Consider the following 16,136-nt stretch of genomic DNA (forward strand, 5'->3'; position numbering starts at 1 on the left):
GTCGCCTGGAACCAGTGACTCGCAGTGGGCGAAGCTATAGACTTGTCAAAACACTGCCATTAGGACTGCGACAGGATGTTTTCTGATGTCCCCACATCAACGTCTACATGACGAGACCCATATGCACCCTGTAAAAGAGCATAATATACTGCTAAGCAACTAGTTCCTAGTTAAGGTGTTACCGCAGATCCCACCCATGCATACACCGGCTTGAGCCTGAGCCGCCTCCCAAGCATGTCAGGCGGCACGTCCTCAAGTACGCGGACGAGCTCCAGGACAAAACAAACCGACAATTACTGGATCGGACAGTGTACGGACAGACAATTAACGACATTCACCTTCTTAAGCTCCCGACCCACCAATGCCGTAATCGGAGTCCAACCACCACCTATTGCAGACGAAGAGCTCAAACTTCCCCGGGAGTGCCGCGTAACCTTAGCATAATTACGTTCTGAATACTGTAGCAAGGTCTACCTATCCAGAATCGACCCAGACCAACTAAACATATGTCCGGCATGTGAAGGCACCCCGCACGACACTAACCACCTTTTCATATGCCCCGTCAAACCCACTCATCTAACACCTCTCTCCCTCTGGGCCCAACTTGTCGAAACAGCGAGTTTCCTGGGCCTACCGTTAGATGAGCTAGACGAAGACGACCGGTGATTACACTTCACTGACAGGGCAAACTTACTGTTACAACAACAACAACAGAAGTATTTGGAGAAAATATGATGCGTTGGATTGCTCCTGTGACGATAGATTGGGGGTGGGGTACGGTACACTAGACAAGGCTAGTTGGCCTGTATCCAAAACGTAATTGTGCCAAGGTTACGCGGGACTCTCGGGGAAGGTGGAGCTCTTCGTCTGCAATAGGTGGTGGTTGGACTTCGATAACGGCATTCGGGGGTCGGGAGCTTAAGAAGGTGGTAAGGGTCTCTCGATGAATGTCGTTCCCATGGCGGCCGGTTCTACGTTACCGGAATGACTCGGATTTTTTCCGACCAAGGGCTGCCGCCCCAGTAAACTAGCCCCGTCTAGTGTACCGTATCCCGCCATGAGAATGCTCTCACATAACGGCTCACACAAGGCAGTTTTTGACCACTCAAAACATCGAATTAATGGGTCATCCGCCTTACATAAATCAGGGAATGTCACCTAACGATTTACTTTTGTTCACGAACATCAAAAATAAAACGCGAGGTCAACGTGTTTCAACGCCTGAAGAAGCTGTTGAAGATTTTAAACAGCTCGTTTTGGAGGTATCCCCTTCCGAGTGACAAAAGTGAGTTCAAGCAAATGAAGAAATCTGTTGACTTTCAAAAAGGATATTTTAAGAAACAATGAACCCATTTTCGTTATAAAATACAAATCTCGTAAAATTAACAGACTCATCACGTCTCACCATTCTCGTTGTTTATTAATGAATATTTTCCCCCTAAACGCTAGGTGAACTCTTTTATATATCGGGTACGGCGAATAGTCCTTACCTTCTTCGAACCTTCTTCGTTTTAATGTTCCACATTTTTTCTTAGAAGTTACGAAAAAAATGTATAGCATGAATACCCCTTTAAAGCGGGCGCTATGAATTATGATTCTGTTCTACCAAGCCAGCTCTTAAGAATCTTCTTGTTAGACACTTGTTATAATGTATATTTAGTTCACTTTGTTATTTGGTTATCTTATTTTTATCAAATAGTCTTAAAGCTTATTGTTTACTAACTAATAAATGAGGGGATAAGGGAATAAATAAAATAAGGGAATAAATCAAATTCTATGCCTTGAACCTAAAATGTTCAATGACGTCAAGGCATGTGATATTTTTTTTTTTTTATACTAGTACTTTCAACTTAGGCTTAGGCATCATTGTGGTCTTCTTCATATTCATCTTCATCGTCCTCGTCATCTGAAAGAACAACCGGAGTCGAAAAGCGATATATAAATATTTGTTTACAAATTTTAAATGTTTGAAAGTTGTAGTTCTTGGCATAAAATATACCTATATACACATATCTACATATGAACCCTTGACCTTAGCGGTTTTCGTTCATATTTCAATAAAACTGATTCTGATCTTCATTGGTGAATGATAGCAGTTAAAATATTATTAAAATGCAACATTTTTATGGTTCCAAGTCGAAGTCCAAGAAAGTGCCAAGTCGAATTCTATTGCTGGGTCAAAAGTCCATAGCGAATAAACAACCTTAAGGGGGTCATGAAAATATATTTATCTAAAAGTTTACTAATTTTTAGTCAAATTGAAGATAATCGGCCTTATCATGAATTCTATGTGAGCAAACCAATCATCCAAGTGAAAGTAAATTCCAAACTTGTTTTTGTATTGTGTTGAAGTTTATGGCAATGATTGGCTCACATTAAATTCACGTTAAGGTCAAATGCAAATATAATTAGTATTTGTTAAATTTAGTATTTTGTCTAGGCAATAAAAACATAATTCTTATATATATTACGTCTAATATAAAAACATTGGTTTTTTTACCATGTTCCCTTCGTTTCCGCGTGTAAGCCCGCTTCGCTAATGGCGCTTGATCGGTTTCGCCATGTAGTAGCGAATTTCGATAGAGAACAAGGGGTTGCCACTCTTCTGCTCTGCTCGATGGCATACCCGGCGATATCCGTCGATCAAGGAAGCTCAATATCACCTTTTTATCTTGCTTTAATAATTTGTTGTTGAATTCATTTAAAACTTCAAGGAATAAAATACGTGTTGGTGCCGCTACTGGGTCTTCGGGTATATCGCCGACAGCAAAGAGTATGCCAGCTCGATGTAGGGCAATGACCGGTTCACGATTTTTAATGGCATCAAAACCAAAAGTCAGCGCAAATCGTTTAGCCAATTCCTTTAGATCAGAGAAATCATGGGAGTTTTTGGAAATTAAGCCATTCTCAGACTGTTGCTGTAATTCTTTGAAAACTGCAATCAAACTGAGGAGCAAGGTCAAGGCGAAATTAATTTTATTTATTTCCCGCGCCTTTCCTAGTGTGGCTTTAATTATGTCGCCATACTCATTATAACACTAAAAGCATAAATGATTTTAATGTTAATGCGAATCATTTCAATTTCAGCTCACTATATTTATTCACCTTAACGTAATGTTTAAACATGCCGGCTGCACTTTTTGTGGGTATAATATTGTAAACGATAAGTTTGCAAAATGAAGCCAAGAAGTTACGTTTTTTGTGCAATTCCTCAATTCGTGTCTCGTCTTGAACAACTGCAATGAAATATACGCACTTTAACTTTAAAATAATTAAAAGTTTTTAGATACCTTCTTGTTTGATTGTAAAAACATAATGCTGTACGAAGTTATTTAGAATCAATTGTTCGTCCAGCGTTGACTTATACTCCAAAGCGCGTATATATTCATTGTCACTTTTCGAAAGTTTATCCGAAAAGACAATCAGAAGATCACATATCGACTGATAAGCCTGGTAAAAGAGTAACAAATACAATATGTTCAAAAAATATATGCAGCATGAAAGTCACCCACTAACCGACTCTTGAATTTGTTCCGTTGGCCCGTCACGTGTTAGTTCAAGGCAAGCAGACATATATTTGATGAAGTTATCACGCAATTCTGTGCATACCATAGCAATGTTACTACTTTCGCATTGATTTTCAACAAAGTACAATCCCCAACTTATCGAAAAGTAGCACGCTTCAATACAATAGATCAAAGCTTCGTTGGGTAAAGTACGTTCAGAGTTCTCTCTTGACTGACACTCTTCCACATCTTGGAAGACTGATTCGAATAAATTCCACGGATTAAGATTATGAGAAGCGTAGAGAATAGATATCACTTTGAGCGATATTGTTACATTGTAGATTTCATCTTCATTGGGCAGTTCTTCACCTGAAATTAATGCAACTTTATTATTTTTTCTCTCTAAATATGTTGTTCATTAACTTACCGGCAATCAAGTTCCGCCAGTCATCAATGGCATCCTTATATTTATTAACCGCAGTGTCGATAATATTCGACCGTGCTACATCACAGCGGGTATAAGTGGCGCTTCCTTCACTGCATAAGTACTCAAGTGTTTTAGCGCAGGTCTCAAGTACTTCTCGATCCGTATGTACAGACATTATGTAACTCATTTTATCTAACAAAGCCTGCAAGTTCGATTCCTGCCGATTTGTAGTATATATATCTAGTTCAAAATACTGCGGCACCGCCAATAAGTTAGCTAACTTCTCACTATCCGCTTGATATTTCTCCAGTAAAGGAGGAAGTGTTATAATGAAATGTTCGGTCAATCTAACTTTTTCATCCTGTATTGCTTTCAGCTCTTTTGAACTTAATGTTATTTTACGATTACTCGCACGCCCAACGGGCGCCTCACCTGTCGCTGACTGCTTTACGCTGCTGACCATTATTTCGATAAGAGTTGACTCCTGTTTATTATCAAGAACCTCTTCGTTGAGGCCCGGCTCCTCGATAAGTAGATCAGTCATGCATTCCCAGTCTTTGACCATGGCATTATTGTCAATGAAAGAGTCTACCAGGTAGGCACCATGTTCATGCAGTTCTGATTCAATAAAGAACTGCACTAAGTCCCGTATTAGAGGTGTATTTGGGAGGCGTATTTTACCGCGTCTCGTTTTAGTCTCTTCCATATCCGCAGTTAAATGAAAGAGCCGTACATTTAAAAACTCAGCCGCAGCTTGCGCGACGCCGCGATGCGATGAGTATACCAGCTCATACACTATTTCACAATCTTTATCAGCCAATATGTCAGGGTGTATCCTTATTCATAAAAAATTTATAAAGTTTAAATTTTTGAACTCTAAGATCATTTAAATGTTATTTACTTTAGGATACTGATGACCAATTTAACAGCGTGTACCGCAACCTCAAACTCTTTATCTAAAGTCATAGCAACAATACGATCTTTGAATTTCGATGTAAAAAGCTCCAATTTCCCTTTTAGTTCTTCTTTATCGTACAATGGCAGAAGCGCCTGTAGGCAACGAAGCCGAACCTCGCCGACTTTGTCATGTAATGTCCAGCCAATGTACTTTAGGTATGAGTCGTCGAGGAAATTTTGAGGATAGTTTTCCATCCAGACACCGATTTCAGCCATACAAATTGCACGTATATCCGGCAATGTATCCCTAAAAGAAAGAAATTATACTATTTTTTCTCTCTAATTCAAAATTGTTATAGAACCTGTATCGATGTACGAAAACGGATTTAAACATGTAAGTTAACATATTCTTAATTTCGTCCATGTTCTCCTCAAGCTCAGCACGCTTTGTCATCAAAGACTCGAGGCGGTCCGATGCACGGCGGTCTCGTGACTAAGTACAATTAAGTCAATAATGTATTGAAGTTTAAATTTAGGATGTTGAACAAACCTTAACTCGTTCAGCTTCGTATTGTTTTGCAGCATTTTCAAAATTATTTGAGACTAGCAAAGCTACATCCACCAAAGCTGTCATCAATTTCATAGCTGCCAAAGTTGCGGTATGACGGAAAGCACGCACTTGTGAATCAGAAAGACCCGTTAAAAGTGATATTACATTGTCCATAAGGAACTGATCATATATGATAGAATATTGGCACTGCTTCACCAGAGTTTGGACAAAATCGCAAAAATTCATTTTGAATTTTTTCCATTGTTGGCCAGGCATTATTAATGGATATTCACCGCTCTCCTGTGTGACACAAAAAGAAAAATTGAAAATCAAAAATATATCCAATTTAAATCAGGTTAATATGTTAGTGACCTCATCAAATTCTTCAGTCATTTTGCGAATAACAGCGGTGTGTTCCATTGGATGTGGCATATCTTCAGATATTTTACCCTTGCAACCACTTGCATTTATGAAAAATTGCATTAGGGCAATTAGGGCAGAATCACGATTTTGTTTGTATTTTTCAATCCAATCATCAACAATACTCTGTAAGAAAATTTGCGTGATACCAGAAGTTATAAAAATTTCCTGTTCCCTATAATGTTTACTTACCGCTATTGCTGACTTGGAATGCCGTACAATATAGTACAAACTGTTCTCATCCGTAGTTACATCTCTCTCCATATCAACCCTCTCCTGTTCCTTTTCAATGTGCTCCTTTCGTGGTCTTTCCACGCGCTCACGACGTTCCCCTTGCGGTTTCCGCTGCCCTGGCTGTTTTCGTTTGCGCACCACAGGTGCAAAAAAATCGTCTTCATCGTCATCGATAATTGGCGGTTTGTCACGCACTCCTCCCCGAGCACGGAGTCGGGTCATTCGTTTCATAGGGCTATCGCCATCCGATGTACTTTCATTTAACGCTTCCCTGTGAATTGCACAAGAGCGCAAAGATATTCAAAGTAGAGTAAAATAAAATATGTATAGAGACGTATGTGCACGTGACTCCGAAAGAATTTCTGCTATGAAAAAGCTCTTCAGAAAAATACGGCGGTACCTCGCCATTTTGTGGAACAACATCAAGACGCACGCCTCAAATAGGAAAAGGAGCTAGGCCAAACACCTGACAAATTATTTTGTTTTTATATATAATTACCACGATGCAAAGTAGCATCCAGGCATCATTTGATTACTAACCAAGGCACATTAAACTGCTGCCTGTACCACATTCCCACGACAGTCGGTTCTACGTAACCGGAACGACCCGGATTTATATCCGGCGAAGGACTGGCATTTCAGCAGCATTCCCCGTATATGTATGGAGGATATTTATGCTTCTCCAACTACGACAGCAACAAGATTATTTTGTTTTTGCTTTTGGTGCCTACAATGTCAATATAAACAAATATTGACAGTTTTGCTACTAGCTAAAACGTATTTGTTACCAACGTTACTGTATGGTTGTGAGTTATATACTCCTTGTGATAGTGTGTGTCGTAGTAAGCTTAATGTTTTGTATAACAACATTGCAAGATACGTGTACTTTAAAAAACGTTATTACCATATTTCTGTGTTTGCGAAAAAAATCGCTTCCGTATCCTTTTACGACTTGCTTAGGTTTAAATGTTTAGTTTTACTCCACAAGATCATAAACACTCAGAAACCCAGATACCTCAAAGATCGACTTATGCCTTCAAAGTCCTGCCGTTCGTTAAACTTAGTCCCGATGAAATACAGTTGTTTGGTGACTGAACGTCAATACTTTGTGTTCTCTGTCCGTCTTTGGAATACCTTACCTTACAAAATTAAACGTATAAAAGAAAGCTCGTGTTTCAAAACTAAATTGCTTCGCTATCTTGCCGAAAATTGCTGAATGTAGTCAAATGGATCCACATTATTTAAATCTATTCTTATTAATCCCTACTCCTACTACTACTACCTGTTTACCTTACTTTCCTTTTAATACTTTCTCCAACTTATACTTCTTTACTACTATCTGTAATTTTAATTTTAATTTTGATTTTACTGTTAATCCTTTTATGTAAACTATTCTTAAGGGGGGAAGCTGGCCTAGAGCGCAACAAATGGGCATATTTTATGAATTTATTTTGACTCAACAAAGGAATCAATCGAAAATCTGTGAAATAGGTTTAATAATATAGCTTTCATGGTACAAATACAAAATTTTTCGTCTGAATTAATTTCAAAATGGCCGCTGTCCAGCAGTTCTCCTAAGGCGCCTTTTTTGCTAGTGGGTCCATTGCCGAAGACGTAAACTCCTTAATTTTTGTCCTGGATCAAAAAATAAAATTTTTTTAGTTTCTATATAACAACAGAAAGAGACGTACGTAGAATTTTTTCGATATTTTGTTTTTTCGCGAAATGGTGCACGTTTGAACAAAAAGTTACAATTTTCACTATAAAGAACGACATAAAATTGTTGATTAAAAAAAAAACTATGTAATATAAATAAAAAATCCTACGTACGTCTCCGGAGAAAGGTATTTCGAATGTATTGTCAAAATTTCGTAAGAATCGGTAAAGATTTGTTCGAGTTATGTCTTCGGCCAGTTTAAAAAAAGTGATTTCGAGAAAAACGCGTTTAAAGTTGTAAGTAGCGTTCGGGGCATACCTGCGAGGCACTGCCGTCGAATGAAAAATTTGGGCATCTAGACATTTTTGCTGGCATCCCTCATTTGGTATATTATTTCTAAGACCCTAAAGCACCTTGTAAGACAAAAAAAAAAATTTTCGATTTTTTCAAAATTCTAGACCAGCTTCCCCCCTTAAGGTGAATCATTGTAAAAATAACCTATGGTTGTATGTTTTGACTTTAATAAAAAATAAAATAATAAATAAATAAAATAAATAAACAAAACTTGACAATTTGGAGAACAAATAAATAGAAAAAATCAAAATTACACCCCCTTGCTGGTACTTGATTGATGTGCCTTCCCATGAGGTTCCCACAAGCATGTATTTATTGGTAGGGATATTTTAAGTGTTTAAAGGTGAAATATGTTATGGATAGAGTAACTTCAGGTATTGTGATATGGGAGGGTAATGTGATATACCCGCTTATTTTCTGAACTATACATGTTTCAACAAGAACTTTTTGTTGAAAATATGCATAGCGGGAAAAAGCCGCTGCAGCAAAATTATACATGCTGTCGAATGTTTCTTTTGCTCCCAATGAGAAAAATTTCATTGAGTGGTGCGATCGTAATAACTTAAATGCATACTTTGCAAACCAATTGCTTAGAATTTAACACAAATTTTTTTAAAAGAATATTTACTTTTCCATTAACGCGAGTCTATTTAGCTATAGATCAGGTAAGTTTTCAATAAAACTGAAGTGGAATTTTTAAAAACAAATTTAATTTGACTATAGTGACTATATATCACTTTACCCGAATAGACATATCACATTATCCGCCAAATTTTACAAACCTCCCTTTTCGACTTTTTTGATTTCAGTGAAAAATCTGCCGATTGGCTGCAAATAGAATACTACAAATTCAAAATTAGCCACACAATACACTATATTAAGCAATAATAAGTTAATAAAAGTTTGAAATTATGGAGTAATAGCAGAAAAGGGATTACCTATATCACAATACCCGAAGTATATATGGATATACTATAGAGAAGGCAAGGGAGGACGCTTCCAATTCTTTATTGGAATTGTTTATCTATGTTAATTAAATTTTTCATGTTGACATAATTATTCCATGGATTTATTTTTAATAGTGTACAACTCTACAATGTCTACAAATTATATTTTATAACATTTGTGTACTATGCACAGGAGTATAAGGATTAAAAAAAGAAAGTCAAGTATATATCGTCCCCTTAGTATAACAATAGCCTATGTGCTCATAGGCTATTATTTTTTTATTGAATTTTTGAATTCTCCATCGTCGATTTTATATGTGGTCAAAATTTGGTCAAATTCTAGTTCCACAAAGTGGGTCAAAACGTCAGTCAAAAAATAAAAAATACTTACAGACATGACGAGATTTGAGTGAGAGCTACTTTCGACAAAAAGTTTGAAATTCATTTTCTCAAAACATCAAAAAATGTATAGGCTATTTTAATACTAAGGGGACGATATATATATATAATTGGCGATTGCACCCTTTTTTTTGGTGTGTTTGGCCGAGCTCCTCCTCCTATTTGTGGTGTTCGTCTTGTTATTCTTCCACAAAGTCAAGTACCAGTCCCTAGAGTAGATAAAACTTTGTATATTCCTGCTCATTACCACTTTTACATAACCCAAGAAACACAAGCTTCCAATAAGGCAGTGCCAAATGCTGTTATTGTAGTAGCATAGAGTGTAAAGAGTGGCTGTACTTGGCCGGTTACAAATCAGGGTTGTTCCCGATTGCGTGGAGCTGTCGGGCGAACGTGCAGTTTCAAATCTCTTGCACTACTCTTATTACTCCACCTTTGTGATTCCACCATTATACAGGGCTCTAGTTTGTACACATGTACAATTGTGCAATGCAAATTTACTTACCCATGTTCTTCATATTCCGGAGGTGGGTCATTCATCCGAATTCGCTTTCCACCCCGCCTCGCCATCATCACAGCGTGAGTTCGCACCGACTTAGTATTCTATAATTGCTAAAGATATAACAATGTACAAAATCAAATAACAATTTAAAACAAAATTTTCTATATTTCTGTATTCGTAGGACGCATTCACAAATTGGATTCTAGGATTGTTGATATTATATCGATAAACCGGCATTACAGAAATCTTTCTTCCGCGTCGATATTTGAGAATTGTTTTTAGAGATTATCGATATATTTTAGATATAGTCATTTAGCACTCATGAAATTTTCATTTATAAAAAATTATCCAAGGTACATTCGTCAATTTACAAGTGCCTCCCAAGTCAAAAGAAAACGTTGGACAAATAGATACGGTGTTTCATTAGAATTTGGGATTTCCGAACTCGAACGGAATTACATTAGCATATTAGGATGTCAGGACAAGACAATGACGAAAAGTCGTTCCGTTCGCACTATCGTCGTATCCTTCTGGTTCCAACTGCATGTCGGCTATTTAACTTAGTTCACTCTTTCATTTTTCTTTTGCTGTGACATTATAATGTACGAAACGTTGTTGTTGGTCTAGTGCCACCGCCTTTAAAGAAATTGCCTTAGGCAGTATGTATAAATAAAATGGCACCGACTCGCCATTTCTCTGTATCTTAAAAATATACTAAAATTTTAAAGCAGTCTGAAACTGGTTAATGTAAGGTTTCGTAACTATAGCATAACTGCTGAGATGTTCTCGAGTCGCCAGAAAAAGGAACATGGTCCCTCTCCCTTCGATTCATCCATTTTTCAAACGGATCCTGCCTCCGATAAAATATGCTGTTATAAAACATATTATGTTCTGTTTGTCCAAATTTTAGTACCTTAACTAATATACCTCTGGAGATTTCCAGCAATTTCAATTTAGAAAAATTGCAGCTAAACTGTGACAGTGCCTTTGACAACGCAAATTGCTAGTTTTGAAATTTCAATTTGTTTGCTTTTATCAAATATATATACATATAATGAATCATTTTGTGGGGGCTTTGGTACTATTTAATACTTTTATAAATTGGGTGCCATTTATATATTAAATAGAATCCGGCACTCGAAGTGCAACCAATTAAAAATGCCACAACTTTAGTTTAGAAAATTACTTTTATTCAATTCAAACTGAAAAATATGTGAAAATAATACAAAATTAATAATCAATTTACTTTTGTTCGATATCACCACCTTTGGCACGGTCCAGAAACGAATCGAAAGCTGACCGAATGTGACTTGAATGTGTTTTGGTGCACACGCGGACAATGGCTTTTTTCAACGTCTGGAGACTGGTGAATCTTTAAGTTCGGCCTTTGCTCTCCAAATGGCCCAAAGAGAATAATCCATCGGATTCGCATCTGGTGAATTTGAGCCATTGTGTATACTTATGAATCGGAACATTGTTTTTTAGTCATTCACTCGAGCTTTGTGAGATGGTGTCGAGTCCTAATGAAACGGCCATGGTTTACCACCGAAATGTTTGTCTGCCCACAGCTTCAAAGCAACCTCCAGAATACGTTAACGCTTGGAGAGCGCCCATCTGCGTTTACAGCAGCCCACGCCATTACCTGTGGCGCTGGCAAAGTTACGTTCTGGATATTGTAGCAGGTTAAACTCCTACTTATCCAGAATCGACCCCGACATACCAAACAGTCCCCGCACGAGACTAACCACCTTTTCACATGCCCCCTAAAACCGACTCATCTAACACCCCTCTCCCTCTGGACCCATCGCGTCGAAACAGCATGTTTCCTGGGCCTACCTCTAGATGAGCTAGATGAAGACGACCGGTGATTACACTACACTGACAGGGCGAAGATACTACTACAACAACAACAACAACAACTCTAGATGAGCTAGATGAAGACAACCGGTGATATGCCCGACACTGGCGGGGCTACTATTACTGTCAACAAACAAACAAACAATTATCTGTGGCGGGTGCTGCCTCCTGGTGGCGAATCGATGACTCAAATTTTCGTATGAACGGTTGGTCAAATTAACCCTATCGTTGTGGGAGTTTACGAATTGTTCAATTTGAAAAATTTTCTCGTCAGAAAACACAATATTCCGGAATTGACCACAGCCAAACGAAGCAACTTTTACGCTCTCTCAAGTCTAACTTATATCTATTGAATCTTGTAAGGCTGGACTTTGAGTTGCTATGGTCAGATATTTTCAGTTCTTTCGCCATTTGATATTTTTGTATAATTTTATGCTTAAGTACTGATATGTAACAGAAATAGTACAATCACCACAAAGGGTTAATTCTTTTATTTACACCTTCTTAAAATAAAGGCACATGTATCTTTCGTGTCGAGTTGGCATTCGCTTCGCTTTGACGCAACGCCAATAACTCAAGTGCTAGCCAAGGACAAGAATGATAGAGTAACAGATTGCACCTTTCCTATTCGCCGTGTCGTAAGAGTCCAAGAATAAACAAGCAAAGGGAAGAAGAAGAGTAGGCGAAAGTAATGGAAACAACCAGACACAAGGAATTACACTCAACTCGCCTTGATATTTAATAAATGTACCTTGGTAACAATGGTGGGCGCCAATTTACTACACCACAGCAAGGCGAATTAATAATGAATTCACCATGACCACAAGTAAGATATTTGCGAACTATGTTATAGATTGTTTTCATCCCGCCATTTCCATGCAAGTTAAAAAAGTAACATAAGTTGTTTGCGAATTAGACCGAAACATATCATTGTGTTAATACACTGTTCTGTAGAATAAAATATAGAAAATGCCTGATTTCAGTGCAAATATATTGCCGGAGGAGCTAACAAGTGAGGATGGTATTGCTTTTATTGCGTCGCTGGAGGATCCGAAGCGATGGAAAGCAATTCCCCTTCTGAACTACACTCCGCTGCATGAGTTGAAGGATATGAGCATTGTGAGGTTTCGAGGCATGATTCAAGACATGCATGATCCTGAAATGTATTTGGAACGTTATGAAGTAACAAAAGAAGATAACACTTCTAGAATTCAAGAAGGGAAATATCGTGACTGTCTATTGTTAAATGATGGTGAGCGTGTAAACTACGAAACAAAGGCGAATGTGCATGGCGAACGCCGAACTTTTTTCGTAATATCTATCCCTGGTCTAAACGATTGGTGCCAAGATTATGAATCTGAGTGCAGTCGTAACACTTTGCCTAAACCTATGATAACGCAAATGGCATCAGAAGGAGGTAAAAAACGTGGAGCTTCCACCGGATATGAAAGCATGGATATTGAAATAGAAGCGGCAGCCGGAAATAATTCTCATTATGTCGCCAATAAGCGCAAACGTGCAGAGGTGTATCCAAATGATGCTTCTGAAAACAATGGAGTAGGTCGCACTTCAAATTCAGTCATTGGCATGGAGTACCATCTAAATTCGCCCATACCTGATCGTCCTAGCAAAGCTTGTATGATTAAAATTTATTACGACTTTGAAAAATATAAATTGAATACTATTCTTGATGTGGTCGGTTTCCTATCGGTAAATCCCGCATTAGACGCATCAACGATGGATGTTGATGCCTTTGATAACGTTAATGAAATCCAAGCACAAAATCCTCCGCCATCCCTTATACCGCGCCTTCATGCAATAGCCGTTCACTGCTTGCCACATCCCAACCCATTGCTGGATGAAAGACTTCTATCACCTTCGCAAGAAGGCTGCAGTCAAAATTTAACTAATACCTTCAATATGTTATGTGTGCTTAATGAATTCCGAGTTTTCTTAAAACTATGTTTATTCAATGATGATTTGGCAGCTGATTATTTTTTATCACATCTTATATCGTCAGTGTAAGTAGATTTGGAAACCCTTTGGGGTTTCTCTGCATAGTTGTAATTCCGGATCATTTCAGTAATGTAGCCACGATTTTTTGCACTGCATATTAAATATGGCCTTTAGTCGCTAAAATCAATCAAAATATACAATTTTGGTTTTTGATATTTATAGTTATTGTCGAGCCGAATGTCGATGCCTTGGAAGATTTCTTCTAAACATTTTCAATATACCGCAGAGTCGAATTCCAGAATACACAAAACAAGTTTACAAACTGTTAGGATTGTTAATACCAGCCAGTCATTACATCGCAATGACCGCGGATACATTGAACGATTCAACTTTTGGGCCAAAGTAAGACACAAAGGAAAGACGTTTCGGTGAACAGTAATAATTTTCGTTTCTATTGTAGGAAAGATTATGAAACCAACAAATTAGTCTCGGGCATGCTTCAGCTTGCGCCGCAAACCCACCTAATTATAGACGAAACGTTTACCAAATCAGATACTTTAAACAGCAATGGTGTATTGTCTATGCAAATTCTTGGGCATGTAATGAAGCATCAGCAGCTAAAATGCAATTTCCAGTACTATGAAATTGAATATGAAGTGGACATACCGGTATTGTGTTTCAGTGAAAAGAAAAGTATTCTCCCGGTAAGTACACGTTGTTGAAACGATGTCAGTTAAACTATTATATTTATTTTTAATATGTATTTCACAGTTCGATGCTTATGTCCCAATCGAGTATGATGAGCAATCCCTTGATGTTATAGAAGAATCGTTAAAGGCTGCACGGCATTATTTAAATCCAACACGTCTACACCAATTTAGATGTTTCTTAACAACAGCCAAACTTGCCGAATTCAGTGTTAAAGAAGCTGAAAGTGAAATGATTCAAAACGACTTTGTAGAAATGCGTAAAAACAAAAGTATTCGTGATGCGGAAGAGCTGCATCATTTACTAGTATTAGCTCGCTTACTGGCTGTTGCGCAAGGCAAAAACGTGCTAGATAAAGATGCATGGGAGCGGGCTAAGCAGATGGAATCAAATCGTCAAAAAAGAATCAGTGCATTGTCAAACAATGTAACACGAAAAGGAAGCAATTAATAAAGAAGAAATTGAGCGATACTTAAATGCGTTCCTTTAAATATCTTTGTTAAACCCATATAATCAAGACGAATTGAGTATCTAAGGTGGCGCCATTAAAAAACGGTTACCATATTTTTCACGATTTTGACAAGTCTGGCGTCAGCTTCCTTCGCAATTCAAAACAAACATACTCTTCTTCTTCACAATCTTGTATTTTTGCCATACAATGCCCTACCCTCTTAATTTTCACTACTAAAACTGATCGAAGTTATTTTATTTATACCTATATTTTATTTGAAGTTTTATGTTACAATAAAGTGGGTTTATTTAGTAGTTATAATTAAAAGTATTCATCTAACGGAACTCCAAAGTATTATCCCGATGCGAGTTAGGCGGCCACCTTTGACCCGAAATTTACATACCTGAAAATAGAATTAATACATTAGGTCTATGTTTTAAATGCATATGTTGAATCCATTAAATTTTAAGAAAAAACATAAATTACACAGGCCTGCGAAATCTCGCTTTTTATAGTTTCTAAAACCGCTATGGGTGTTTCCTGAAGGTTCTTTTATGCTGAAAACGAATATGACCTTGAAAATGCTCCAGCACGTCAGGATTTTTGGCAATTTGAGGTTAAATAGTCAAAAAATGCAGATTTTGGCCATTTTTTACATTTTTTTTTTGAGCAAGGTAAAGTTTTTTTTTCAATTTTCCACAACGGCATCGCAAAGTACTACTCTTCAGCTTTAAAATCCATTTTTAAAAATATTTTTGCGATTAATATAAAAAAAGTTATACTATTTTGAATTCGCCATTTACAGGCGAAAAAAGCATGTTTGTTCAACAAGTATTAATGGATTGTTCATAATATAATCAAAGTAGAATAAAGAACACAAAACTATATTACCATTATTTTTTCTCACTTGCAACAGTTTGTGGGCCTCTCATTATTGTATTAAATATTTTTAGAATGTTGAGAAAAAAATGTAACATACATATCCCAAAAGAAATCAATATAAAAATCCGAGGCGGTATATCGGTTATTAATCTGATATATATATGTATGTACATCTTTGATTTTGCTCGATGAATACATATTAAGCATTTCATTCTGGTAATTTTGTAGATTAATTTTCATTTAATTTAATTAACTTTCTAGTTTCAAAACAAAGAAGTCCGATTCCAAATTTTTTAAAATTTCAATTTAACATCTAATTGAGACAATTTGAAAAATCAAGCCATTCGAGCCAATAACATCACGCTTAAAATTTTTGCATGTTACATACA

At 37.1% G+C, this 16,136-nt stretch overlaps 2 protein-coding genes across 2 annotated transcripts; one reads left to right on the forward strand and one right to left on the reverse strand.

The window, feature by feature from the left end:
- Nucleotides 1-1,382: 1,382 nt before the first annotated feature.
- On the reverse strand, nucleotides 1,383-10,111 carry LOC128862465 (cohesin subunit SA-1). Its single transcript, XM_054101110.1, has 12 exons — nucleotides 9,897-10,111; nucleotides 5,993-6,305; nucleotides 5,753-5,926; nucleotides 5,381-5,680; nucleotides 5,193-5,323; nucleotides 4,835-5,137; nucleotides 3,934-4,769; nucleotides 3,517-3,875; nucleotides 3,291-3,450; nucleotides 3,106-3,236; nucleotides 2,501-3,038; nucleotides 1,383-1,906 (listed from the first exon to the last, which is right to left on the reverse strand). Exons 1-12 carry the CDS (start codon nucleotides 9,962-9,964, stop codon nucleotides 1,857-1,859), a joined length of 3,363 nt encoding a protein of 1,120 aa, XP_053957085.1. The 5' UTR covers nucleotides 9,965-10,111; the 3' UTR covers nucleotides 1,383-1,856.
- Nucleotides 10,112-12,570: 2,459 nt separating this feature from the next.
- On the forward strand, nucleotides 12,571-14,891 carry LOC128862466 (mini-chromosome maintenance complex-binding protein). The gene is made up of 4 exons (XM_054101111.1): nucleotides 12,571-13,771; nucleotides 13,929-14,108; nucleotides 14,167-14,410; nucleotides 14,478-14,891. Exons 1-4 carry the CDS (start codon nucleotides 12,720-12,722, stop codon nucleotides 14,862-14,864), a joined length of 1,863 nt encoding a protein of 620 aa, XP_053957086.1. The 5' UTR covers nucleotides 12,571-12,719; the 3' UTR covers nucleotides 14,865-14,891.
- The last annotated feature ends 1,245 nt before the right edge of the window (nucleotides 14,892-16,136 follow it).

Source organism: Anastrepha ludens, chromosome 4 (genome assembly GCF_028408465.1).
Source record: "Anastrepha ludens isolate Willacy chromosome 4, idAnaLude1.1, whole genome shotgun sequence".
Classification (NCBI taxonomy): Eukaryota; Metazoa; Arthropoda; class Insecta; order Diptera; family Tephritidae; genus Anastrepha; species Anastrepha ludens.

Bases quoted from the DNA above. Each gene is read 5' to 3' on its own strand.
- LOC128862465 (XM_054101110.1), bottom strand. From the start codon at position 9,964: ATGATGGCGAGGCGGGGTGGAAAGCGAATTCGGATGAATGACCCACCT. The intron at 5,927-5,992 runs GTAAGTAAACAT...ATTTTCTTACAG, and splicing joins ATTCCAAGTCAGCAATAGCG to AGTATTGTTGATGATTGGAT. The intron at 3,451-3,516 runs GTTAGTGGGTGA...CTCTTTTACCAG, and splicing joins CGGAACAAATTCAAGAGTCG to GCTTATCAGTCGATATGTGA.
- LOC128862466 (XM_054101111.1), top strand. From the start codon at position 12,720: ATGCCTGATTTCAGTGCAAATATATTGCCGGAGGAGCTAACAAGTGAG. The intron at 14,109-14,166 runs GTAAGACACAAA...TTTCTATTGTAG, and splicing joins GATTCAACTTTTGGGCCAAA to GAAAGATTATGAAACCAACA. The intron at 14,411-14,477 runs GTAAGTACACGT...TGTATTTCACAG, and splicing joins AAAAGAAAAGTATTCTCCCG to TTCGATGCTTATGTCCCAAT.